This window comes from Kryptolebias marmoratus, linkage group LG23 (assembly GCF_001649575.2).
Source record: "Kryptolebias marmoratus isolate JLee-2015 linkage group LG23, ASM164957v2, whole genome shotgun sequence".
Taxonomy (NCBI): domain Eukaryota; kingdom Metazoa; phylum Chordata; class Actinopteri; order Cyprinodontiformes; family Rivulidae; genus Kryptolebias; species Kryptolebias marmoratus.
Genome location: NC_051452.1, coordinates 14,353,049 through 14,379,564, shown reverse-complemented (window position 1 = coordinate 14,379,564; position 26,516 = coordinate 14,353,049). Strand labels below are relative to the sequence as shown.

The 26,516-nt window shown below is 39.0% G+C and overlaps 2 protein-coding genes and 1 long non-coding RNA gene across 18 annotated transcripts in view; 2 read left to right on the top strand and 1 right to left on the bottom strand.

Annotated features, from left to right (window-relative positions):
- The window catches only part of LOC108242155 (NACHT, LRR and PYD domains-containing protein 12-like), a 608,460-nt gene that overhangs the window by 88,394 nt on the left and 493,550 nt on the right, over nucleotides 1–26,516 (top strand). For 2 of the 16 annotated variants that reach the window (XM_037973827.1, XM_037973823.1), the window contains exons 1-5: nucleotides 3,697–3,799; nucleotides 7,256–7,394; nucleotides 7,842–7,894; nucleotides 8,009–9,839; nucleotides 12,681–12,854. The exons of 11 other annotated variants lie outside the window; for them this stretch is intronic. In XM_037973827.1, the coding sequence (XP_037829755.1) occupies nucleotides 7,267–7,394; nucleotides 7,842–7,894; nucleotides 8,009–9,839; nucleotides 12,681–12,854 (2,186 nt within the window). In that variant the 5' untranslated portion in view covers nucleotides 3,697–3,799; nucleotides 7,256–7,266. Of the gene's footprint in view, nucleotides 1–3,696; nucleotides 3,800–6,179; nucleotides 6,879–7,255; nucleotides 7,395–7,841; nucleotides 7,895–8,008; nucleotides 9,840–12,680; nucleotides 12,855–13,316; nucleotides 13,491–14,095; nucleotides 14,537–15,763; nucleotides 15,770–26,516 lie in introns of those variants that run through there. 3 more of the 16 variants (XM_025002528.2, XM_037973824.1, XM_037973826.1) reach the window with 3 other exon arrangements.
- LOC108249966 (NACHT, LRR and PYD domains-containing protein 12-like) overlaps nucleotides 1–26,516 on the bottom strand; it is a 417,931-nt gene that overhangs the window by 119,750 nt on the left and 271,665 nt on the right. The window lies entirely within an intron of this gene.
- LOC112449878 lies at nucleotides 22,140–23,355 on the top strand. The gene is made up of 3 exons (XR_003038421.2): nucleotides 22,140–22,374; nucleotides 23,005–23,215; nucleotides 23,306–23,355. It is a non-coding gene; the product is annotated as an uncharacterized LOC112449878 (long non-coding RNA).

Below are 26,516 nucleotides of genomic sequence, written 5' to 3'. Positions count from 1 at the left end.
TAGACCCAAGGATAGATGTTTGATCCAGCTGTCAGGATTCAGGTTATTTTCTAATAGAGCAGCTCGGCGACAGTCACATTAGACCAAAACGTAACGATAAGTGACTTTATTTACAGTGAGAATTGTGCAAGCGAGAACAGGAGCCGGGACCTGGAAACAGAGGACGTAATGAGTAGAGAGTTCTTCAGGTAGTGAGCAGGAGTAAGGTGAAGGTAATCTTTCTGGTGAGTGTTCTTACAAGGAGAAGTGTTATCCACAGCATGGAGGAGATAGGACGAGGTGAGTAGTTTCCAGAGAAGGTTTGATGGTGTTTCCAGATGGTTTGCAGGTAAGTTCCTCCTTTCCAATTTGTAGCGGATTTGCAGGCAGACAGGCACGGGTGAACAGGTGAGTACTTAACTTAATGGAGATTCTTGAATGCAGACCAGACTGGTTCCGGGGTGGACAGGTAATCCTGAGGCAGATACAAGCCAAAACAAAAACAAGGATCACAACAAGGCTTTTCGGATCTCGAGATTCACAAAGGCTTTGCACGTTTACCACTTGGCAAGCAATGCTCCAGCACTGGTCTAGTTCCCACCACAGCCTTAAGTACACCTGGTTCCCTGATGAGCCTGATCCGCTGCAGGTAAGGGAGGAGTGGCGACGAGGTGTCGATCACCTGCCTAGGACGGTCCACCAGGAAGTACTCACACACATCAAAATCCCAAGATCACCAAACCAGCTAATTTTTGGTGGATAGTGAAATGGTAAGTATTATTATATCTTTAAATGTTTTGTGGGTTGATTATTATTTATTATGTACAATATTATCTGGATCATGAGTGTGTGGTCAGTTTGAGTGGAATTCATGCAAATTTTAATAATTTACCTGTTTGTTTTTCCGTTAACTAACTTGGGCAAACAGCTTGCTCTGCCTAATCACACACCCTTTCTCCTTTCCCCAAACTTCCCTTCTCTTTCTCTCTTTCCCTCTTTTCAGTTCTTCTATTCTGCATCAGCATTTCAGTGAGAGTATTTGTTAGTTTTTCCTGTTATAATCATAATTATCCCTCCCTCCTTCATTTCCACAGCAATTATCCCAAAGAAAAACAACATAGCAATGGAAATGGATACTTTTTTGCTCTTTCCTGTTTTTTGATTTCCTCCTTTCCTTTCTCCTCCTAGCTTAATTTTTACAGTGGGTTTTACTTCAAGTTCAGTTTGATTGTCAGACTTTTTAGTGTTGTAGTTTTCCTGGTTTTAGTGTGATTTCAACCTGTTTTATGTAATGTTTGTTCATGTGTGGTTCATTAAAGTTGTTTGTTGGTTTTGTTTTAATCTCTTTGTGAAACATGTTAATCACCTTTGGTGTTCTAGACTGCTATGTGTAATTGACATATTGTTCAATCAAATTATGTGATAATTTCTGATCAGAAGAGAGGAATGTAGAGTAAAATTATATTAGAATAATGAGTCCAAGGAGTATTTGGTATTTGAAGTTTCTGATTTCTGTATCATGTCATTTTGTTATCAGAAGCACATTCATATATGTGGATTTGAATATGGCATTGTCAGGTTGATAATATGTTCTGATCTCCTGTTTGAGAATGATGTTGTCACAACTTAATCAGACTTTCACATGCTGTATGAACCTGTCCATTGCAATTTTAAATTAAATCACCACAAAAATCTATTCTATTGTTTCATTTTTGTGTAAACCTCAATTATCTCAGACAAATTTCACTACAGACTTTACATCAAACTCAACACAGAAACACTGAGGAACCAGGAGACCAAAACCAGAATCCAGGATACAAAGTTTCAGTGAATGTAGTGTTGAAGGTGTGGAGGTGGATCAGTGAGTCAGAGGAGACTCTGACTCTGTCAGAGATGGAGGAGGGGGAGCTCAATGTTTTTCTGTTTTTGTGCCAGACAGAGTAACCAACATCAGAGCAGCTTAGAGTCCAGGACTGATCATTCCTTCCAAACGCACAGACTTCACTGTCTTCTCTCTTTCTGATTCCTCTGTAACTCACTGATATATCAACTTTTCCTCTCCACTTAACGACTGTCATGGCAGAAAAAAAATTTCCAGGCATTGTTAGATTAAATCACTTAAACAGGTTTATTTACATATTGTGCACAAAATATAGAGAGCATTAAAGCCAATTAGGAATTAACATCAGAGTCCCAGGTCCAAATGGGGAAGCTCCAAATCAAAGTTTTCCCCCCTCACGTCAACACAGGAGCTTTTATTGTATATTGAAATACTGGGCCAGAAGGAGGAGTTAGGGAAAAGCAAGGCAGTCTGGTTCCCTTGAGGAGAAAATTCAACATCACTCCTGTAAACAAGGTCATTCTGTGAGAAGTCATAACATAATCAGGACTATATTAGATCTGTGATCAAAATTTAACACAACTCAGGTTTAATATGAACTGAAAAACAAACTTAAATTTGTTCACGTGTTCATGTGGTGTTTCTTCAAAAACAATTGAGTGAAAGCAGCAGTCAATAGCAGAGTGGAACATTTCTACCTTCCAACCAGAATTTATCAGTGACAGACTTTAAAAATTTGATTCAAACATTAGAGAGTTTTATATGTAACATTCTCAGCCAGCTTTAAAAACCATTAAAGTTGTGAATTATGTAAAATCTTTATTTTTCCTGTTGTGATGACTTCTGTATTCAGGTGTGTGTGTGTGTGTGTGTGTACCTCTAAGTTGTGTAAAGCAGTGCACAGATAACTCAGCCGTGAGTGGACCATAAACCAATGAGCTGAATGGGAATTAGCTGCCTGATGAGACGATGCTGCAAAAGTGATAAAGTCATTCATACATTCTAACCAGCCACCCCCAGTTAGTTTCTAAATAGTTTTGTGATGAGTGTGTGTGTGTGTGTGTGTGTGGGGGGGGGGGGGGGCTGCCATTTATCTTCAGATCATTTTCTCCTGTTTTTGTTAATTCACAAAGGTATGAAAATTGTCTTTAGCTTATTTTTGCACACAGGTAAGTGAATTGATAATTAGGTAATGTGGGTTTTAATTTGTGATTTTTGACCTGATGTTGGTAACACTCTGTTTTGTACATTAAACAACACCTGTAAATAAATCACAATTTTACACCTTCATGTTATGTTTTGGTCACCCATAGACAGGTCGTAACAGTGGAAATATGACTTCATACTCTCTTAATAAAATACTATATATACAATATTCATGTGAAGATGCAGTTCTGCCTTTAGCTTCCAAATGTTCAAGGCCATCCGTATCTTTAAACAGCAGACAAACATTGTTTAATTTCACTGATATAAGTTTCATACAGCTCTGTGTGATCCTTAAACTCTGCTTAGGACAAGAAAATGTTTGCAAGCATCTTTCCAATAGTTGAGACACTCAGAAGTCTGTCCTGTTAGTTTAGCTTTTCTAACCGTAATGTAACAGGTCAGTGTGTACCACCACTGTAATCTGACCATCTTCTCCAGGTGACACCCGTCTTTTAGCAGACAAATTTAGAAACATGTGCAGTCTAGAAAAAGTTTTTTTAAATGAATAGATATATCAGTTATGCAGGTACATTTGAATGCAGCATGTAGAAGTTTGCAGAGTTGTGAACAGAGTCAAACAGGGCAGAGAGAAATAATCAGAGTTAGAGTCTAATCTGAGCAGCCCGATCGTGTGCAAACATAATAATTTTAAAGCGACAGTAGGATGATTCGTAATTTTCTATCTGGCAACCCTGATCTGGCAACTCTGTTTTACTTTCACTTTTAGCTCTTTGTGACGCAGATGGGTTTCTCCATGGAAAGCTCCACCTGAAGGTAAGAAAAGCGGTTTCTACTGTTTAACTTGTTGAACCAGCTGTCCGCAGCTTAGTTTCAGCTGGGTCCGTGTATGTTTTGGGACTTGGTGGTGATAGATGACGCAGCCGAGCAGAGAGCGCCTGGTGTTATTGGCTACAATGCTGCGTCTGGGTGGTTTAAAATAAACAAATAAATCAAAGTTTGAACTGTCCCTCTTTTTAAGAAGAAAAAAATTATGCAGCAGCAGAAGTGTTTGTGTCTGTCTGCACATTTGAGCGGAAATCTATGCAGAGAGCAGAGGGAAATGGAGAGATAGAAATTACATGCCGTGGTGTAAATAAAAATAAATAACAGTTTAATAAACAGTTTGTTTAATAAAATGACGAGATGTAAACCTTTCCTATAGGAAAGGTAACCTTAAATGACTTCTGTTGAGATCTGGCCATTTATAAAAAATAAAAAAAATGTTAAAATAAACTTGACCTTTAAGGGGGGAGGGATACTCCTTAATATTGTAACGATTCGTAAGGGGTTATTGTGCACTTCTTATGGCAAGCCGTTTTAACATAAATTCGGTTTTACCGCCCTTACTTTCCAGATATCTGAAATACACATTTCACATTTCTGAAAAACACATTTCAGATATCTACAATTAAATTATGACTATTCAAAATTACAATTCAAGATATCTTTAATTTAGTTTTGACTAGTCATAATTCTAATTAAAGATATCTCTAATTACTCGATAATTCAAGACATCTTAAATGTGTTTTTGGATAGGAGATATGTAATTTTGACTAGTGAAAACTAAATTATAGATATCTTAAAAAATGAATTAGAGATATCTTCAATTGACATTCTGACTTGTCAGAATGACATTATTGATATCTTGAAATAGTATTCTGTCTAGTCAAAACGTCATAAATTTACGTAGCATTTTAGCAGACAGTGTGTAAGGCATTTTAGCCTTAGGCTACTTGATTGTCCTATTCAGTGGTCAGCAATGTCAGGTCAGTCCAGCTCAAATACTTGAGTTTTTAACAGAATATTCAGCGCTGCAGCTCATGCTCGACATGAATTAAGAAATACCGAAAATTTATTGTCTGCAACAATTACGTTCGAGATATCTTAAATTATAATTACGGATGTCTGACCCTTTATCTCGAAAGGGACTGTGACTAATCAAAATTTAATTGAAGATATCTTGAATTATTATTCTTACTAGTCAGAATGTAAATACAGATATCTTAAATTACCATTCCGGATAGTCAAAATGTAGTTTTGTCTAGTCAAAATGTAGTTTTGTCTAGTCAAAATGTAGTTTTGTCTAGTCAAAATGCATTTTTAGATATCTAGAATGTAATTAAGGATAGTCAGACGAAACCGAATTTATGTTAAAACGGCTTGCCATAGTGTGGGTGGGTGACGTAGAAGGTGAGGCAGACAGCTGTAGGAGACTGAGGGTGATTTCAGAAGGGGAACCCCCAAACTTTACAATGATGTCTTCAAGACTGCGGTGAAGTGAGCCGACATTAGCTCCTCTTAAAAATGTATCATTTTCAGATGTTTTGTTCTCTCAAATTCTAAAAGGTGACAACAAAGTCTCTTTGGATTATGGTAATAGGTCACATCTACTATAACCAGAATCAATATTTCACGATTTTACTGTATATAATCTGAGATATAAAACATCTGAAAATGACACAAAGGCATATTCTGAAATGCCATTATTAGGTGCTTTGACATGGTATTTCTCCAAAACTGTACAGTAAAATTATGAAGTATTTATTCTAGATATAGCATAGCGGTGCTATTAACATAATCCAAAGAAACTTTGTTGTCACCTCTTAAGATCTGAGAAAAAAAAAGATGTTGTATTTATCCACCGCAACTTTAAAGGCCGGTTCATGAAAATACCGTCTGCTAATGAACGGTCCGTGGAACTAAAAAGGTTGGGGGGGCCGCTGGTCTAGACAAAGTCCAATTGGTGTTAAGTGAGTCCAATTTATTGTCCNAAGTAGAGTCTCTGCTGGGCCTTTTTGATGATGGTGACTGTGTTGGTCATCCACTTCAGGTCCCGGGAGATCGTGGTGCCCAGAGACTTGAAGGTCTCCACAGCAGTCACTGTGCTGTCCATGATGGAGATGGGTGGAAGAGTTGGGGGGCTTCTCCTAAAATCCACTGTCATCTCCACAGTTTGTGTAAATGTAGTTTTGTCTAGTCAAAATGCATTTTTAGATATCTAGAATGTAATTATCGATAGTCAGACGAAACCGAATTTATGTTAAAACGGCTTGCCATACCCTTCTGGTGTTACTGTCACTTTAAGTTAGGCATGTTATGTGTTGCCGCAAGTGTTATTGGGAAAAGCAGGGTGGGGAGGGGACTCGCTCTCACGCTGGTCTGGGATTGTGGCTGGCTGCTCCGCCTGGGCGCGCGCTGCGACGGGGTGACAAACAACCTGTAACCCAGAGTCGGAACCTGTATCTTCCCTTTGTTGTGTTGTTCTACAATAAACGGCTGGCGAGGACAACTCGTCTGGTCTGCTGTGTTGCTAGCAAAGAGAACGCTACAATATAATGACCGGGAAACCACAGGGATTAAAGATCGCATGTGTCAACACCACCACTCCAACCAATCAGTGACCGTAAATAAAAATTAAAAAAAAAAAAGCCACAAGTGCGCTAAGAGGGGGATTCTTTGTTTTTCCTTTTCCTGGAGATCCACGTCTAAGTTTGAGAAACGCCTTTAATGAGAGAGACCTCAGCAGAACCAAATATTTCTACAGGATTAAAGAGAACATGATCACTTGGAAGGCTGTTCTTAATCACTGTTTCTAGATCAGGAACTTTTTCTGTTAATACAATCTTTTAAGTAGCTTTGTTGTTATGTCTACTTATGCCTTCATAATGTGGCAGTGGTATTAAAGTAAAAGGGCCAGGTTTGAACTTATTTAGTTTTGAGTTTTTTGAACTGGACCTGACCTTAGGTGTTACAGATGTCAAAAGAACATTCTCTGAAAAAAAAAAAATCTCTCTATTTTTTACTTTTTAACTTTTTCCATCAGTCAAAGGTCCTGCAACTTTTCATGTGCAGGGTGGGTTGCTTCTCAGCCTCAGACCACACGCATGAATACAGAATTGCACATAAACATCCTCTGAGAAGAGCCAACACTGCAAATATTAACTCTTTGCATAATTAATGTAATTTTCATTAAAAGGCTTTTAAATTTATGAAGTGCATGTAAATATTCTTCAGTGTACTCACAATTGATACATTTTACAAACATGTCTAAAACCACTAAAGCAGCAACTTTTGTAACAATTACTATTTGTGTCATTCTCAGAAGTTTTGGTCACAGGTGTTCAAGATGAATTTCTGACTTAATTAATGAAACTCTAAGCTTTTGTTTGACTTTTTGTTCTTGAACAAACGTGTCTGGTTTCTTCTGCTCTCTGTGTGTTTCTCTCTCAGACTAAGTAAAGATGAGCAGTTTGGAGGAAGAAGAGGACAGAACAAAATCCCCAGAATCCAATTGTCTATCTATGAAGAGTGACTGGTCCAAAGGATATCCTCCAGACTTCAGTTGTGAACCTGGACCCTCAGACACAAAGTAAGAGACTGTTTCTGATTAACTCATTTGATGTTAGCTCACAGCATTAGAAATTCTATTTTTATAAAGCACAACTAGAAGTTTAAATACTTTAGAGGAAAGCTAATATATGTACATTGAATGCTTTTACACTGTGAAATTATTTAAAAACATAATCCAGAGTAAAGTATTTAAATCTTGACTTTGTAGATAAAAAAAATGTTTTCTGAGGGTAAGAAGAGAAATGATGTCCAAGATTAAATATTGTCACTGACCATAGATTTTTAGTTTGAAAGAAGTTAACAGTTTTCAAACTGAGATACAAAGAGCTCAAATTTCTATGAGCCACAGTGAAGTGAAATGTTAGACCAACATGTTACAACAACAAAAACCACAAAACATAAACTAATAGTCAGTCTGTTAGTTCAGCATTAAGTGGATCTCATTGTGTCCCCTGTGTGGAGACAGATCCAGATCCAGTTCTGCACTGCAGAGAGACAGTCAGATCAGCTCTGCACAAGGTAAGACTGAACATCTGTCTCATGATGGACTCGTTTCTGAAAACTGGAACTCTGGTTGTTGTTCAAACATGGAAGAACTTTTCTTTGTGTTTATTAATTTCTTTTTGCCATTAGATGTTGGTCTGCAGGAGGTTTTAGATGAACATAAGATCAGTCTGAAGAGGAGATGTGAACATGTGACCGAAGGAAATGATGAAACAGGAAGTAGAACCCAGCTCAACAGGATCTACACTGAGCTCTACATCACAGAGGGACAGAGTGAGGAGGTTAATACCCAACATGAGGTGAGGCAGCTGGAGACAGCTTCCAAGACCAAGAGCCTCCAGGACACTCCAATCAGGTGTCAGGACATCTTTAAAGCCTTCCCTGAGCAACATGCAGCCATCAGAGTGGTTCTGACCAACGGCGTCGCTGGTGTTGGAAAAACCTTCTCAGTGCAAAAGTTCACTCTGGATTGGGCCGAGGGCTTGGAGAATCAAGATGTCAGTGTGGTGATTCTGCTTTCATTCAGGGAGCTGAACTTGGTCAGAGATGAGCAGTACAGTCTTCTCATGTTGGTCCATGTTTTCCATCCAACATTACAGAAGCTCCCAGCAGAGAAGCTGTCTGTCTGTAAACTTCTCTTCATCTTTGACGGCCTGGATGAAAGCAAACTTTTGCTGGATTTCAACAACAGGAAGGTTGTTTCTGATGTCACCCAGAAGTCATCAGTCAATGTGCTGCTGACAAACCTCATCAGGGGGAATCTGCTTCCCTCAGCTCTTGTCTGGATAACCACACGACCTGCAGCAGCCAATCAGATCCCTCCTTCATGCATTGACAGGCTAACAGAAGTACGAGGGTTCACTGACACCCAGAAGGAGGAGTACTTCAGGAGGAGATTCAGTGATGAAGAGCTGTCCAGCAGAATCATCTCCCACATCAAGACATCCAGGAGCGTCCACATCATGTGTGGAATCCCAGTCTTCTGCTGGATCACTGCTACAGTTCTGGAGCACATGTTGACCACAGAGCAGAGAGGAGAGCTGCCCAAGACCACGACTGACATGTACTCACACTTCCTGCTGGTTCAGACAAACAGGAAGAAGAACAAGTACCATGAAGGACCTGAGAGGAGTCCACAGGAGCTGACAGAGGCTGACAGGGAAGTTCTTCTGAAGCTGGGGAAGCTGGCGTTTGAACATCTGGAGGAAGGAAACATCATGTTCTACCAAGAAGACCTGAAACAGTGTGGTCTTGATGTCACTGAGGCCTCGGTGTACTCAGGAGTTTGTACAGAGATCTTCAGAAGAGAGTGTGTGATGTTCCAGAAACCAGTTTACTGCTTTGTTCATCTGAGTGTTCAGGAGTTTCTGGCTGCAGTCTACAAGTTCCACTGTTTCACCAACAGGAACACAAAGGTGCTGAGGAACTTCTTGCACTCAAAGTCAATTTTTAAGAAGATTCTTCCATTTGTTTTATTTACAGTCTATTCCGTCGCATCTCTGGATGTCTTTTTGATGAAAGTCATGGAGAAGTCCTTCCTAAGTAAAAATGGACATCTGGATCTGTTTGTTTGCTTCCTTCATGGTCTTTCTGTGGAGTCCAACCAGAGACTGTTACGAAATCTGCTGGGTCAGATAGAGATCAGTTCAGAAATCATCCAGAGAGTCAAAAAGAATCTGAAGGAGATTAACACAATTAAAATTTCTCCTGACAGAAGCATCAACATCTTCCACTGTCTGATGGAGATGAAGGACCTCTCAGTTCATCAGGACATTCAAGAGTTCCTGAAATCAGAGAACAGATCAGACAGGGAACTTTCAGAGATCCACTGCTCAGCTCTGGCCCACATTCTGCAGATGTCAGAGGAGGTTCTGGATGAGTTGAACCTGAAGGAATTCAACACATCAGAGGAGGGACGATGGAGGCTGGTCCCAGCTGTGAGGAACTGCAGAAAGGCTCAGTAAGTCCATGATGATGAAGATAATGATGATAATAGTTGTTGTTCTTGATTAAAACATCTGACTGCAACTGATGGCCACATGTGAAATTAGTGAGATAAAAAGAATGCCGTAAAACTAATTTGGCCTTACAAGTAGAGAATAATTTTGAGATCGGTGAAGTGATTCAGGTCTCCAACATCTGTGTAGAACTTCATCAATCTAACCCACTGTATAACACTAATCGTACAAGTATAAGACTGATCCTCTTGTGCTTTGAACAAATGAGGGGATCACACAGCAATGTTCTTTTTTCTGGTCAATATTTATAGTGGAAAGAAAGAAGAAAACAAGAAAGCAGGTCGAGCATAGGCTAGGGGGCATACAGCAAAGAGCCACAGAGGTCAAAATTAGATCAGGCCAAAATAGACTTTTAACCTTTGTACAAACAACAAATTGACCTAAATGTCAATTTTTCATCATTGTGTGCCACATTGATGAAAGCAAAACTTAGGTCACACAGGTCTTTATATAAAAGAATATAATAGAATTTATTACTTGACAAAATGTTTTATCAAAGTGATAAAACCTTTAAAACCAATGGATTTCATGAGTTAAATGGTATTTATGGCAGTTATTTTGTCATTTTTTAAAATTCACCAAAATTAGACTTTTCAACTCAGTTATACTAATTACAAATTAACTGTAATGTATTTCTTTCATCTATTAATTCTCTTAACCATTTTCCATTTCATGATTAATGGAAATGAATCACTGTTACAATACTATAATTTGATAGCATAGGTTGAATGACAAAATTTAACACATGAGTAAATGTTGACCTTGTTATATCTTGCTGTCAAATCACAAAAGTCTGTTAGAAAATATCTTACAATTCAATAGTCAAATTTTAATGAAACTCTTGGAAAGTAGATGTACATGGAAAATTGTATTATTATTTACATACAAAGCCATGATTTTTGTGTACTATCACACCCCTACTGAGCGCCAACAGATTTTGTAAGATCTTTCTTTGAAATTTGGCCATTACCTTTTGGAATCAGCCCTATTGGCTCTGATAGCAAAATATCTAATGAACCACTAGACTAATTTTAATGAAACTTTCAGAAAGTAATCATTGATTGTATTATACATGTACAACTGAATAACTTATGAAGTCAAACCAATTTAGAATAGCAACCACAGCTAATTAACCCTCCTGTTTTGTTAGTTTCTGAGGAACAGGAATGGTGTTCCTGGGTCAATTTGACCCGAGGAATGTTAAACTGTAGCTAATTCAAAAAATGTCTATAGCTCAGTTTTATAGATATTGAGCTAAGATTTGATGTGGTAGTAGCTGAGAGTTGTTCACAACACATACTTTGAAATCCATGTATCATTCGTTCTTTCCATTTTCAATTGACAATCAAAAATCAAATAATCAGTCCCTCCAGGATTTCGCGGGCATTTTTTGTGATTGTTGCGGGCTAAAATGCCTGATTTCATTTTCCTAAAAGTTGTGATGAAAAGTTGTTTTTTTTTACTAAAATCAATAAAAAACCATAACTTTTATATAAATATATATACCAAAAATACTTACTAGTTTTGACATTCACATTATCAAAAGGTGCTTTATTTGAGAACTTTGATAGCTTATAATCTGACATTCATGACCATTTCTGGATTGTGCAGACACAAAGTGTTTGTCGATGTGTTTATGTTCCATGATTACACTGCAGGACGTGCAAAACAGCTTCCCCCCACTCTCGTGCAGCTGGGGAGGAAACTGGTTTGCGACCTCAGTGAAGTTAGTTTTAAGTTGAATATTGGATATTCGCGCTCCTTGGAGTTAGCGGCGTCTAGCTCACGAATGACCCGAAACAGGAACACTAATGTCGGCCGTTCTCTGCCGGCCCCTTGTCTCACCCGCGGTGGTTCACTTAGGGACGGCTGGCCGACATTAGCGTTCCTGTTTCGGGTCAGCCATGAGCTAGACGCCGCTAACTCTGCGGAGCGTGAATAGCCAATATCCAACTTAAAACTAACTTCACTGCGGTGTTTTGCCAGATACTGTTACCCCAGTTTAACAGGAGGGAGAACGGTATCTGATGGGGTGTATAAACTGCTTATGAAATGTTTTCACAATAAAAACATTTTTTTTTTAGTATCATACACATTTTTGGTAGACGTTTTCTGTATTCTGATATTATTAGCACATTTTATTCCTAAAATAATGATGGGTTTTTTTTTTTTTTTTAATGAGAAATATTTGTTTTGTATTTTACTATTTTGTTCATATAAAAACAAATGACAACTTCTGCCCCATTTAAGTCTGGTGCACCAATTTATGAGAGTGATTTATCTATAAATATGTTTTGTTTCCTCCATTCAATTTAAGCAGTTGATTTACTTTTTTAATTTAGTTAAATTCATTGACAGAATTCCTGGATTACAGTTCTAATTGATTAGAATTGGAATTGGAATTATAATCAGGATCTGACTGTATACCTGATCATTTAAAGCAGACATATAATTGTCAACAGCAACATTATTTATGTTCCTGCACAAAGATCAGTCCCATTATTTCCAACAACATGTTCCACCCAGCTGATGTCCTGGAGGAAAAACTCCTTCAGTTCCTGATGTCTCATGTCAGACTCATCAGTTTTTACTGGACTATGATTGTTTAATAAACAGGACAGAGGACAGAGAGACATGACTGGAATCAAACCAAGCAGCTTTGGTTCCTGCAGAAAACACTGAAGCGAATAATAATCATAGACCACTCCTTTCACCACTTCAAATGTAAATAAAATATTTCATTTATCATGATGAAATTAATTTCTTTTTATGTGTTCTGACAGATTTTTTAACTGTGGACTCTCAAAGACTCACTGTGAAGTCGTGGCTTCAGCTTTGAAATCCAACCCCTCCTATCTGTCAGAACTGGACCTGAGCTCCAATAACCTGCAAGATTCAGGAGTGAAGATTCTGTCTGCTGGACTGGAGAGTCCAAACTGTAGACTGGAGAAGCTAAGGTGATTTAAATTACCATTTGTTTTTCACTAAATTCAACTTAAACTCTTTACTGAAGTTGTAAATTTTCAGTACATATATTTTGGGGCATTTTCTGACCACAAAACCAAAAACATTCAGTGTTTCCAACTGTCTGTAAAAAACCCTGATAATTTGTCTCTGAAGTTCCAACCTGAAGTCCAAATGTCACAGAGATGTTCTCAGTTTGTGTAACTTTGGAAGAAGCAGACAGAATTAATGTCAGACTGGTGAAGCTTCATATTAGTGTCAGCTGAACTCCTGAGTGTATTTGTGTCAGGAACAGAGCGTTCACTTTCAGTGTGAACAGCTGGATTCACAGCTGGTTTTATATGATACATGACTGTTGTCATGGAGATTAACATGTTAATTTTAAGCTACACACAGAAACCACAACACATCTGAAGGGATTAAAAATTATTTTATCCTTTGTATTCTTTTTTCAGTTTAAGTTACAATAGTTTGTCAGAGATCAGCTGTTCCTCTCTGGGCTCAGCTCTGAAATCCAACCCCTCCCATCTGAGACATCTGGACCTGAGCTGGAACAACCTGCAGGATTCAGGAGTGAAGCAGCTGTGTGGTTTTCTGGAGAGTCCACAATGTAGACTGGAGACTCTGAGGTCAGACACGTTTATCACCTGCTAACGAAAGGGAAGGTGGACCGATAATGTTTTTGTCCATGTCTGTGTGTGCGTGCATGTATTTATCTGTACTGTAGGCAAAATATCTCATGAATCACTCAAAATCACAGATTTTAATGATACTGTCAGAAAATAATCTTTGGTTACACCTCTGCAACTTATTAACTTTTGGAGTTCAGCTTCATGGAATGCTAGGCCTTTATTTAGTTTAGTGCTGAGATTATTATGATGTAAAAGTTGTAGTAACACAGACATATGACTAATAATATACTAATCCCCACTAAGGAGTTCATAAGAAACGCTGTTTTCTTCTTCTGTGGTTTATTAGAACCAAAAATATTAAACATTGTGTCATTTACTTGGAAACTCTGACACACTTCATTTTCACCTGATAGTATGTCATAACTTTCACAATGAAAGCAAAGCTGAAACAAACAGTTATTATTGTTACTAATTAAACTTTTGTAATTAAAATAGTTTAGTTTCAAACAAGTTAAAACAGCTTTTAGTTGGATAATTGTTTTTCAGAGTCTTTAAAAGTCTTGTTTTTTTTTCTAAACTTACGCATTTTATTCTTTATTCAGACTGAGGACTTGCAGTTTGTCAGAGATCAGCTGTTCTTCTCTGGGCTCAGTTCTGAAATCCAACCCCTCCCATCTGATATATTTGAACCTGAGTGACAACAACCTGCGGGATTCAGGAGTGAAGCAACTGTGTGGTTTTCTGGAGAGTCCACAATGTAGACTGGAGACTCTGAGGTCAGATATGTTTTAGTTTTATGCTGACATGAATATGTGAAAATTGTAGTTACACAAGAGTACCGACTGATATTTTACTGATCCACACTGAGGAGCTTCATGAGAAACTATTCTCTTTTTTTATGGTTTAAATTAACAAAATATTAAAGATTGTTTAATTTACCTAAAATCTCTGAGACACTTGATTTTTACCTCATTGTTGAATTCATGACTTTCACAATAAAAGCAAAGCTGAAACTAACATTTATTATTTATTGTTACTGAATAAACTACAATAAGTAAAATGGTTTAATTTGAAACAAGTTAAAACAGCTTTCAGTTGGATCAGTATTTTTCAGATTTCAGAGTCTTTAGAAGTCTTGTTTTGTTTTCTAAATTTGCATGTTTTATTTTTTATTTAGTTTGTGGAGGTGCAATTTGTCAGAGATCAGCTGTTCTTATCTGGGCTCAGCTCTGAAATCCAACCCCTCCTATCTCCAAGAACTGAACCTGGGCTGGAACAATCTAAAGGATTCAGATGTTCAGCAATTGCTGGATCTTGTAAAGAATCCAGACTACAGACTGGAGACTCTGTTGTAAGTAGAAGGTTGAAATTATTGCTGCTTTAACAGAATGTAGCAAAACCCAATTCTTCTCAAAGCAAAGATCCTGTGTTTCTTATATATCTGCAACTTTCTCAATAACTGTATTTCTGGATTAATCTATGAGAGGGGAACAGGGACTAGATTCAGGATCAGACAAAGAACAAAAAAAGAAAAAGAAAGTCAGAAGATTGTTATGATCTTGTGCTGAAGTTGATGTTCAGCCAAGAAGGATTCCAGCCTTTAAAGATAAATAAAAACAGTAGTCCTCATTGTTGTAGCATCAATTTCAATTTCAACCTGTTTTCTTATTTCAATGCTGCACAACTGAATGGTTTAATCTTTGTCATAGCTCTGAGATCAGTCTGGTTGCAGACTTGAAATTAGTGGCTCTTATTTCACACAGCTGTCAATATATTTGGTAACCATTAGTGGTCTTTCTACTTAGCAGAACCTGCTGGAGTGTAGTCAGCAGGTTATGCTTTTTTGTGTTTCTTCAGCTGGTATTTCAAAAACGGATGAGATGTTCATTAATATACAGACTTTTTAAATGCAGCAGTTTTCACAGAACAGCAGTAAATCTATCACTACTGCATCTCTGCATTGAATATAATAATCCAATATTAGTCATAGGACAGTCATAATGATTCAGCAGTTTGTTTTCACTGTGGACTTGTGTCAAATCTGCTGAGGAAACAAACTTGATAGTAAAAGTCTCTGCAGCTGTGTGACTTTTGATTTCTAACATTTTAAAATGAGAAGTGAAAGGAAGCTGGTTTTACTGCACAGCTGCTGTTAACGGGACTGAAGTCCCTGCTGCTCATCAAACTGAATGTGTTGCTTCACTGACTGATGAGGAAGAGTCTCTGAAAGATGCATTTATCACTTCTGTTGCTTCTTCTTCTCTCTACAGATGGGAGTGATGATCTTTCTGAAGGAGACACTAAAGATGACGGTATATTTCTGGGGGAAGATGAACTGTGTCCTGATGATCCAGAGATGTTGAAGCAGCTTGTATGCAGAGAGACTCTGACTGGACTGTTTCTGGGAGGTGGAGAGGAGAGGAGAGCTTCATTCAACTTTGACTGACAGAGTGGTCAGAAGAATTAGAAATGACTGTCAGTGCTGCAGTGGGAACTGATCTGAGAACATTGGATGGCACAGGACAGTGCATCTTATCATATTCTCAAACCTTTCTATGCTATGTCTTCAGACAATAAGACGTGTACACACTAATGAGTCATAATTTCAAGGCACTGATAAGACACTAACAGTATACTTAAAAAATTATTATGAAAGAAAACACAATGTGCAGTTTGAAATAAATATGTACTTATTTATTTACCTTTATTTAGCCAGGTAAGTTAATTAAGAAATCATTTTCACTTACAGTGAGGCTCGAATTATGTACTTGTTTGCTATGAAACACTAAAAGAGCACACTGTATACTATATATACACCTGTTTACATTAAATATATACTTAATGAAGCATTAAAAAAAAAGTTGGCTAGGAAGTAATTTAGATTTTTAGTGTGTAATAATTACTAAAGGAAACAGATTATTATGGGAAGTCCCTGAAAGGCCAGAAGAACAAGACACGTTTAAACAGTGATGACAAAATATTGTGGAAAGTCACTGAAAGACCAACAGAAGGTTTTACTGGTGTGAGGTCCCTGGAAGGCCAGAAAAGCAAGACATGAATAAAACAAAAAAAAAAACAAAAAGGGGGGCCGATCCAGTGGGAAGCAAAAGAGGATGCTACCAGTATTAGGTAAGAGATTGTAGAATCTATATAATGTTGTCTATGCATCCTGAGCAGAGACTCACTGATATTGATTCTGCTACATGTGAACAAAATTAAACTTTTTAAACTTGCATTGGATTTTTTTTTTCCTTGACTTCAAAAAGGTTATTTGAGAGTGATCCAGGTAAATAAATTTTAACTTAATAATAAATATTTAATCAAATATGCAATCAAGACAAAAAGGTAAATCTGAAGAAATATTTTATGTGCAAAAAGTGACATGATATTAAACCCCCTTTAAAGTCCACCAAAAACATCTGGGAAAAGCATACCCAAATTAAATTAGATGCTGTTTTTGAACCCTTTGGAATACAAGCCAAAACCTGGGCTCTATGTGAAGATAACACTCAAAATTATTGTGACTTTAACTGAAATGGGGCTAGGTAAGGGTTAGGTGGTGCCAGTGTAATGTAAAGGCATCCTCACTTATGTCAGTCTGCTCCAGGGCAGCTGTGGCTACAATGTAGCTTACCACCATCAGTGTGTGAATGAGTGGATGAATGGGTGATTGTGATGTGAAGCGCTTTGGGGTCTTTTGGGGGTCAGTTTGTGCAGTTGTCATATTTTCACACTGGAGTTTTTGCCACCCGTGTACCAAACTTGGAAGCCATCTCCATTCGCAGCGATAACCTCTCTGGATTTGCACTGGCTCAACCTTACTTTTCTGGTTCTGTCCTGCTACTCACCTCACTGGAGAATTTGTTCCGCAACCAGACCTGGAATCCAAACCCTACTCAGATCTAAGGACAAAACATTCTACAGTAAGAAAGACTCTTCTCTTGGTACATTACAAAAAATTCTAATCTTCTTACCCATTACCTGTCTTTGCAGCTCCCCTAAACACCACCTGGTTTCTCCCTGAGCAATAAACTGCTTTCTTTTTTGTCACTTGTGTAACTGAATCTTTCTGCCTTCTGAATACTAAACTCTGGTTAAAAATGTTAAATATAAAAATGACAACATTATTAGTCCCTGAAGATAATAATAATATCCATTTCTAATCTTATGTTTCATCAAAACTAACATAACAACCTGGCAGAATTGATAGCAACTTTTGACCAAAGTACAATGTGAACTATTTACCAAAATAGTTTAAAGTATCCCAAATTCTTGCATTGATGAGAAATTGAAAACATCAATCCTAAAACCCAAATATTATAAACTATAAACTAATATAAACTAATAATCAATTTTTCACCTTAGACTATTAAAGTATTACTTGTTGCTGTGTTTTCTCTTGGTAAACTCTCATTAAAAGTAATAACTAAATAAATAAAGTCATTCTTTAGAATTAGTTCCTAAACTCTTCGTGTTAGTCTTATATTTGTCTTCTGAATTGTTTAGTGCTAATTCTATTTTCTTAATTTAGTTTTTTTTTTTTGTAAAAAAAACCCTCAAAGACAAAATTTGGTTTCCTCCTTCTTCAATGTAAATATTATGATAAAGAGTTCCCTGTACTGAACGAATTTCATCCTTCAGTTGTTGAGATCTGTTAAATGTTAAGTTTAATCTCAAGATTGAACTGCTACACGTCATTCATTCAAGTCACACACAAAGACAACTCCCATTTTCTGACTCATCCAAATCTGGATATCTTTGAAAAACACAAACGTACATTGAACAAAATCTGCAGTTGAAATCAAAGGGTTTCAGAATTCTTAAAGACTCTTTTGAACTTCTGGATGAAAACTGATTCTGTCTGATTCATAAAAACTTCTTGAACCGGTTTTATCATTTAGCCACACATGGAGGACCAAAAATCCAATTTCAAGGTTACCTTGCAGTTGTTTTTACATTTTTCTATGATTAGGTTGTTGTTTTTCTAGAGAGAAACAAAGCAGGGTTTCTGTTCTGAAAAGTTATACAAAATGGCTTCTTCAGAATAGTAAACATCTGGTTCTAATTTCCTTTAGAAAGATATGTTAAATACACTCCTAGTTTAAACAACAGGTTCAGCACAATTGATCTTATATCCCAGAGTATTAGGGAAAATTGACTGAGGGCTGGTCATGTATTGAGAATACAGACTGATGGTGTCGTGGCCCAGCTATGTTCTTTGTACTCTCCACATTTTTTTTTTCTTTCTCTCTGCTCCTGGTGGAAGGCGGACATGTTTCTTTTCTCTCTGTCTCTCTGTCTCCTGAACTGCCCCCTGCTTTCGAAACTTCTTTTTTACATACTCCTCCAAACATTTTTGAACTATGGATCTGGTCAGCTGGTCTCTCAACGCAATTGATCAAATTTTCTCGACGGGAAGGCTGACCAAAGGAGAGCCACCGTGCCCTGAGAAGACATTCTTCGCTGGATACACATTGGATTCCTGGAAACGTTGGAATCCTGTTTGTCTATCAAGTCTGTCTGTGGAAGACGTGGAAGATCTCTACATACTTGGATTCTTGATAACAGGATTTCTGCTGTTTGGATTAGGCAGTTACCTCAAATTCGTTTGATGGGTTCGGTGATCAGCAATCAAACTGTGTGGATACGGGAGCTGAATCGCAAGTTGGATGCGATTCTTTTACAGGATTGTAAACTGAATTGCGTTTCTGGAACTCATAAATAATATGGGTTACATCTTGGTTGCTTCGCTCGGAACAGGCAGAATGGTCCTGGAATTTGGCTGTTTGGATTCGCCATTGTGAAATATCAGCAAGACTTTCAAGGCAGATGAAAAACAAGTCTGCCTGAACCCAAACAATTACTGTTTGTTTGTGAATTTGGCTCCCCTAGGCTGACCTTGGTCAGCTATCTCAAATTTCTCCTTGGAGACTTATGTAAACAAGATGCTCTGCGCACCCTCTGCTGAAGGACATCTGTGTCCATCCAGAGCTCGCTGATATCAATCCATCATTATCAAAGACAATGGCCTCTGTGACGTGATTCATGGACTTCTTTACAAACACACACACACACTTTCTGACTTTCTGCTGTTTCTGTCATCTCTTTCACTGCAACCCCCAATTCAGTACTGTTTAGTTTAGCTTTCTCATGTGTTTAGCTTCCTGTACACTTAGTTTAGTTCTGTACATTTAGTCATGTTTAGATCTGTTTAGTTTAGCTCTGGTTTTTAGATTATCCTATATTCCATTTATATTATACATGATTCAATTAGATTAGACATGATTGATCTTTTCTTGTGTTTCATTGTGTTTATATTCCACTTAGATTATACATGATTCTTTTAGAATATACATAATTGATGTGTTCTCCTTTTTTTGTGTGTTTCATTGTATTTCATGTTTAGATATGTTTAGTTTATCTGATGTAGATTATTTGACTATCTCAGCTCATGCTTAGATATGTCTGTTTTAGTGATTCTGTTTAGATTATACATGATTCATTTAGAATACATGATTGTTGTATTTTTCTTTTCTTTTTTTGTGTTCCTGTATTTAGTAATTCTTACATCGGTTGTTTTAGCGGGCCTCTGGTACCATTTAGAAAGCTCGGTATCGTTAGTTTAGCATTCTCATGTTTAGCTTATTTACCCTCCCTGTACACTTAGTTTAGTTCTGTACATTTAGTTTAGTTTAGTTTATCTTAGAGATTCCTAATTGTTATTTAGTTTAGCTTTAACTTTATCATGACCTTATTTAGATTATTTATTTTAGCTACTATTTTGCTCATGTCTGGTTTTTAGATTATCCTGTATTCTATTTAGATTACACATGATTCATTTAGATTAGGCATGATTGATGTGTTTTATTTAGAATGATTGTTGTATTTTTCTTTTGTCTTTCATTCTGTATTGGATTCTGTTTTTGTTTCTGTTGTAAAGCGCTTTGGATAGCCTTGTTGCTGAAAAGTGCTATATAAATAAATCTCACTTCACTTCACTTCACATGTTTAAAATAAAGAAGCCAGATTTGGATGGACCAGACAATTTCAACATGTTTAATAAATCGGTGACCCCGACTTGATTATTTGAAATCTTCCGGCTCCAGAATAAAGGGATTCGGCCTACTCTTTTATCAACGATCTGGCCACGGATAGTCAAGGTGCTTCAAAATAAGGTATGCAGAAGACCTTTTGAGTTTAAGTCATAAATTCTGTGACTGATTATACTAAATTGGGGTTTTTCTGTGGAAGGAATTTCTCAGATTGTTAAATTTGTATGATCATTAAATTTCTTTGATTGCTTGATTCTTTAAAGTGAAGTAATGTATTCTGTGCAATGAAAAACTAAAATAAACACATGTAAAGTACTAGCACAAATCATACACTTCATAAGGAAAAAAAGAAGAAGTGTCCAAGCTCAGGGGTTCCTTGACAGGAACGCAAGGTAACTTGTCCATGAACGAGACCAAAACCAGACACAGAGACAACAGCTGAAGGTAAGTGTAGTTTATTTACAAGTGTCCAGTGTATATACAGTGTGAGGTATCGTGGAAGGATCTGTGAAGCAAAAGGGACAGGGTGAGTCTCGGGTACAAATCCTAATATCAGCCGAGCGCTGCTAGGTGGCTTAGTGAATGTCTCTTTGTTCTTACAGGTCCAGGAGGTGTCCAGTAGCGTGGAGGAGATGTCAGAGGCGTTAGGTGATCCAGAGGTTAACAAGCCAGTAATCCTGTCCAGGTGAGTATCCAGAGGTCCAAGGTAAGTATCCGTAGTCCCGTAGCGTGGCGAAGAACCTGAAGTCAAGGTACATAGAGAACGTAGTCAACAAAATGACCAATTAGGGTTAGAGACTGTGGCTGAGAATCTAACCCAGTAGGTTCGATGGTCCAGCGAAGGTCTGGTCTCAGCTGGAGGCTTAAGTACTGGCAGTCTTCATTAACTGGATCTGGATCACCTGTGAAGGGAAAAGCTGGAGGAGCTGCCCCAAGGCGGGGCTAAAACTCCAGATCCCTACATTCCCAAACTTTTTTTGTTTTAGACGTGACCCACAAAATGATTGCGCAAAAGGCTTGTGACACCCCTCTGTCATGGTTTTGTTAAGGCTTCTGACCCACATGCAGAGAAACAGTCAGGTGAGAACCAAAAATCAGATAAACAATGATTATTCTTTCAAAACAAGCAATAACTTAATGAGTAAGGATCTGAAATGAAATTTTACAAGTAACAATGTGCATCCTTGTTAGGTGTTGATGACAGATAGAAAAGAAAATAAGTCTCCAGTGAAGGCCATAGAGATGGAGATGAGGACACAGGGATAGATTTGCTTTCTTCTGCATTGTGAGGGTGGTTTTTCCACATCAATAGGTGTTTTTCATGGCTTTGTATCTGTGTGTAACAGTGAACCAAAGGATCTTCTGAGAATTTCACAGACAAAAAAATCATTGCTGCATTCTGTGTGGGGGGTTTGGACTAGTTAGAAGGGATTTTAAGTTATAAGGTGTTCCAGAGCAAAGTTAATGTTGGGATCTGTTTGCATCAGTTGCGTCAGTTCCTCAGTTTCTCCTGCTCTGCAAATGATCTACCCTCATCAGAGGAGGATAAGAGGAGGTGTCGGCCAGCACTTTGACCCCAGAGAAAGATAAACTTGGTTTTTTGACAGCTGTTTCAAAGCTTTGGTGGCACTAAGCTTCTTTCTGGGATTTGTAAGCGAAGAAGAGTAAATTATTTTGATGGTTAAGAAGTTGAAAGTGAGAACGTAAAGAGAGGAAGATGAAAAAAAAAAAGGATTCCTCAGGCGTATGGAAGTCTGCGTCGAGGGAACACTCAAGATGTGATTGGCAAATCCCGTGGATTAGTGAAAGAACTTTGGACAAATAAAATGGTAGGTAGACACAGGTGTGTTGTGAATGGGCCAGAGTGGGAAGATAGTATAGGTAATGAGAGTGACAGGAGTAGGGAGACTTCGAGTAGTGAAAGGATGAGTCCAAAAAGAGGAAATACTTTGACAGCAGCAGGTGCAGGAAAGAAGGGAAGGGTGGTGAAAAACTGGGATGAGTTGGAAGAAGAAATGGAGAGGGAGGTAAAGGAGTTCAAAGTAATTATTAGAGTCAATGAGGAAAAAGGACTGCAGTTAATCACTCCGGTTAAACTGTTTATGATTTTGAAGAATCAAGTGGAGGATATTAAGAGATGAAAACTTGATGGTTTTCTGTAATACAGAAGAACAAAAAGATAGAGCTGTGGTGATGGTGGATTTTCTGGGTTTGTTTGTTGGTGTGTGTGAGTACTTCCTGGTGGGCGTGGCCAGACGAGTGATTGACGTCCCGTCAACACTCCCTCCTCACCTGCAAGAGATCTGGCTGATGGCGAGAACAGGTGTATTTAAGGCGGTGGCAGAGACCAGACCAGCGCTGTAGCATTACCTGCTTGTGGTAAAGTTGCTGAGCCTCTGTAGAAAACAAGAGATTTGTTATCCTGTGCTTGATTAACTCTGTTCTGTTTTTTGCCTCAGGAATTACCTTCGGTCCCGTGGATCCAGTCTGGTTTCCATTACTAGAGACTTCTGCCAACGCTCGATACTTACCTGTCTCCCGTGCCTGTCTGTCTGCTCCACGTTATCACCTGGAAGGAATTACGCACCACTGGAAGGATCTTAACCACCATCCTGGAATCCGAACTCACCACTGTTTGCCTCTCCAAGTTGTTGGACCCGCCACTCAGTCGTAAGAACCTCAACCACAAACCGTCACTTACTGCTCTTAGATTTCTCGCGTTTCGCTCCGCTATACTTACCGTGTCCTTCACTCTTTCAGATCCCAACGTCCGTTCCTGTAGATATTTCTCCTTCACTGTAAATAAATCACTTACCTTAAACTCCTGGTCTCCTGTGTCTGTCTGCTGCCGGACTGCTCAGTAGAAACTACTCTGGTTCCTGACAAGAGCATGTAGGATGAAAGAACTAGGAAAGTATAAAGTGACAAGTGTGAGTCTTATACAAGAAGGGAGTCAATGGAAGAAAGGAGTGATTTGGGGGATTCAGATTGAGGTGTCAGTTGAGGAAATAAAATAAAATCTTACAGGGGGGAGAATTAAAAATGTAAGAAGACTTCAGACTTTTAAAAATGGAGAAAAAAGGAACAGTGAGTGTTTTTTGCTAGAATTTGACATGGAAAGAATTCCAGAGAAAGTCTATTTGGGATATATGTCATATAGTGTGAGAGAATATATACCACGACCACTTGGGTGCTTTAACTGTCAAAGATTTGGCCACACAGCTCAGACATGCAAAGGAAAGAGAAGATGTACAGTGCATTAAGAGCAGGCAACCAAAATGATGTCGTTGTGGAGGCAGCCACAGTGTGGCGTATGGGGGCTGCTAAGTTATGAAGAGGGAGGTACAAGTTCAACAGGTCAGAGTATGCAACAAAATATCCTACGCAGAAGCTGTCAAAGTGGTAAAGCAACGAACAGAGGTTGAGGTGGAAAACATGGTGGATACAGGGTTAAATCAAACAAAAGGAAATAAAGTGTGTGTGGATTTAAAAAAGCTAGTGACATTCATTGCAGGGGTTATAAATGCAATGATGGAAATTAAGTCAAAAACAGAGAGAATTCAAGTAATAGTCAAAGCAGCAGCAAATCATCTTAACATCAATGAACTAACATGGGAAGAAGTAAGGGATGACCTAANTGGGACCATGGACGATTAGGGATATCCAGGGGTTGTAGTAACCCAGCAGGAGGCTGGTTACTACTCTTGCATCGGGCACATGTCGGGCAGGCGGAAACAAACTCCTTCACGTCCGATACTAGGCTAGGCCACCAAAAATAACGACTAGTTAGCTGAGTCATACGGTGGATTCCTGGGTGGCAAGTGAATTGCTGGGAGTGTAGCCATTCGAGAACCCTGGGTCTCACTGTAGTAGGGACGTAGGTTTTACCTGGAGGGCCCTCACCAGGGTCAGGTTCCCCACGCTGGGCCTCCTGGATTTCCCTCTCAATATCCCATGTCTGAGCACCTACGATCAATGAGGGAGGAATAATAGGCTCTTCTTCCTCAGACGACTCAGGACTAGCCCACAGCCTGGAGAGTGCATCTGGCTTAACATTTTTCGAACCTGGCCGATAGGTAATGGTGAAGTTGAACCTCCCGAAAAACAGGGACCACCTAGCCTGTCGGGGGTTCAACCTCTTGGCTGTTTGGAGATAGGCCAGGTTCTTATGATCAGTCCAGATAATAAAAGGCACCGCACAACCTTCTAACCAGTGCCTCCACTCTTCCAAGGCTAGCTTAATGGCTAGAAGTTCGCGATTTCCAACGTCGTAATTCTTCTCCGCAGGCGTAAGGCGGCGGGAGAAGTAGGCACAAGGGTGAACCTTGTTGTACTCGGAGGACCTCTGGGACAGGATTGCCCCTACCCCTGAATCGGAAGCGTCTACTTCCAGGATGAATTGTAGTTCAGGGTTAGGATGACGTAATATAGGAGCAGAGACGAAACGAGACTTTAATTCGTCGAAAGCGGACTGGGCTTCGGAGGACCAAACAAAAGGTTGTTTTGTGGATGTCAACTGAGTGAGAGGAGTAGCTACCCTGCTATAGTCTTGAATAAAGCGCCTGTAGAAGTTTGCGAAACCAAGAAACCTCTGTAGTTGCCTACGGTCAGAGGGGATGGGCCAGTCTGCAACCGCTCTGATCTTCTCCGGATCAGTCCGGTAATGGCCTTGCCCGAAGATGAACCCCAAGAAGCTGACGGTGGTGACGCTGAATTCACATTTTTCGGCTTTTACGAAAAGTTGATTTTGATTCAGTCTTTGGAGAACTGCTCGCACTTGGGCCCGGTGTTGCACTGGATCCTGGGAATAGATCAAGATGTCGTCAAGGTATACGAAAACGGAAATGTTCAGAAAATCGCGTAGTACATCATTGATGAGGGATTGGAAAACTGCGGGTGCATTAGTGAAACCGAAAGGCATGACCAGGTATTCGAAGTGTCCGAGAGGGGTCTTAAATGCAGTTTTCCATTCGTCCCCCTCCCGGATTCTTACCAAATGGTAAGCGTTACGGAGGTCCAGTTTAGTGAATATCTTGGCGGCATGAAGTTGTTGGTGGACTGAATCGATTAACGGGAGTGGATACTTGTTTTTGTCATGATCTGATTTAGCCCTCGGTAGTCGATACAGGGGCGCAGGCTCTTGTCCTTCTTTTCTACAAAAAAGAAATCTGCGCCTACTGGAGACATGGATGGCCGTATAATTCCAGAGGCAAGTGATTCTTCAATGTACGTTTTCATCGAATCACGTTCCGGGCCCGAGAGATTAAACAGTCGACTAGCGGGTAAAGGTTCTCCAGGCCGTAATTCAATGGCACAGTCGTAAGGTCTATGAGGTGGCAAAGACAAAGCCCTAGCCTTACTGAACACAGCTGCCAGATCATGGTATTCAGTAGGCACCTTGGTGAGATCGGTCTTAACCTCGGAAACGTTCCTGTTGCTAGGCGATGGAAGAGCAGATTGCAGACAGTGTTGTAAACAAAAGGGGCTCCATGAGTCGATTCTCTTTTCTGTCCAATTAATGACCAGGTTGTGTCGCTGTAGCCAAGGAAATCCTAATATTAATTGTGAAGATGGGGCGGAAAACACCAGAAATTCAGCTGTCTCTCTGTGATTACCTGATGCGAGGAAATGAAGCTGAGGAACTCTACACTCGATTCGGGTGATGACCTAACCAGAAATATCCATAACCGGGAGAGGTGTGGATAATGGAACTGTTTTTAGCTGTAACTGTTTGACCAGATCGTCTGAAATGAGATTTTGCTCGGCACCGGAATCGATTAATGCATGTATCGGAAGCTGGCTCTGATGGTTAATAACGGTGGCATGGATAAATAGTCGAGAACCGAGGGGTTGCGCAAGACTACCCACTAGTACCCCCCGGACACCTAGTGAGTCTGTCCTTTTAAATGTGGACACTTAGCCCGGAAATGATTCTTCTCTCCACAATAAAAACATTCTCTGGACTCTAAGC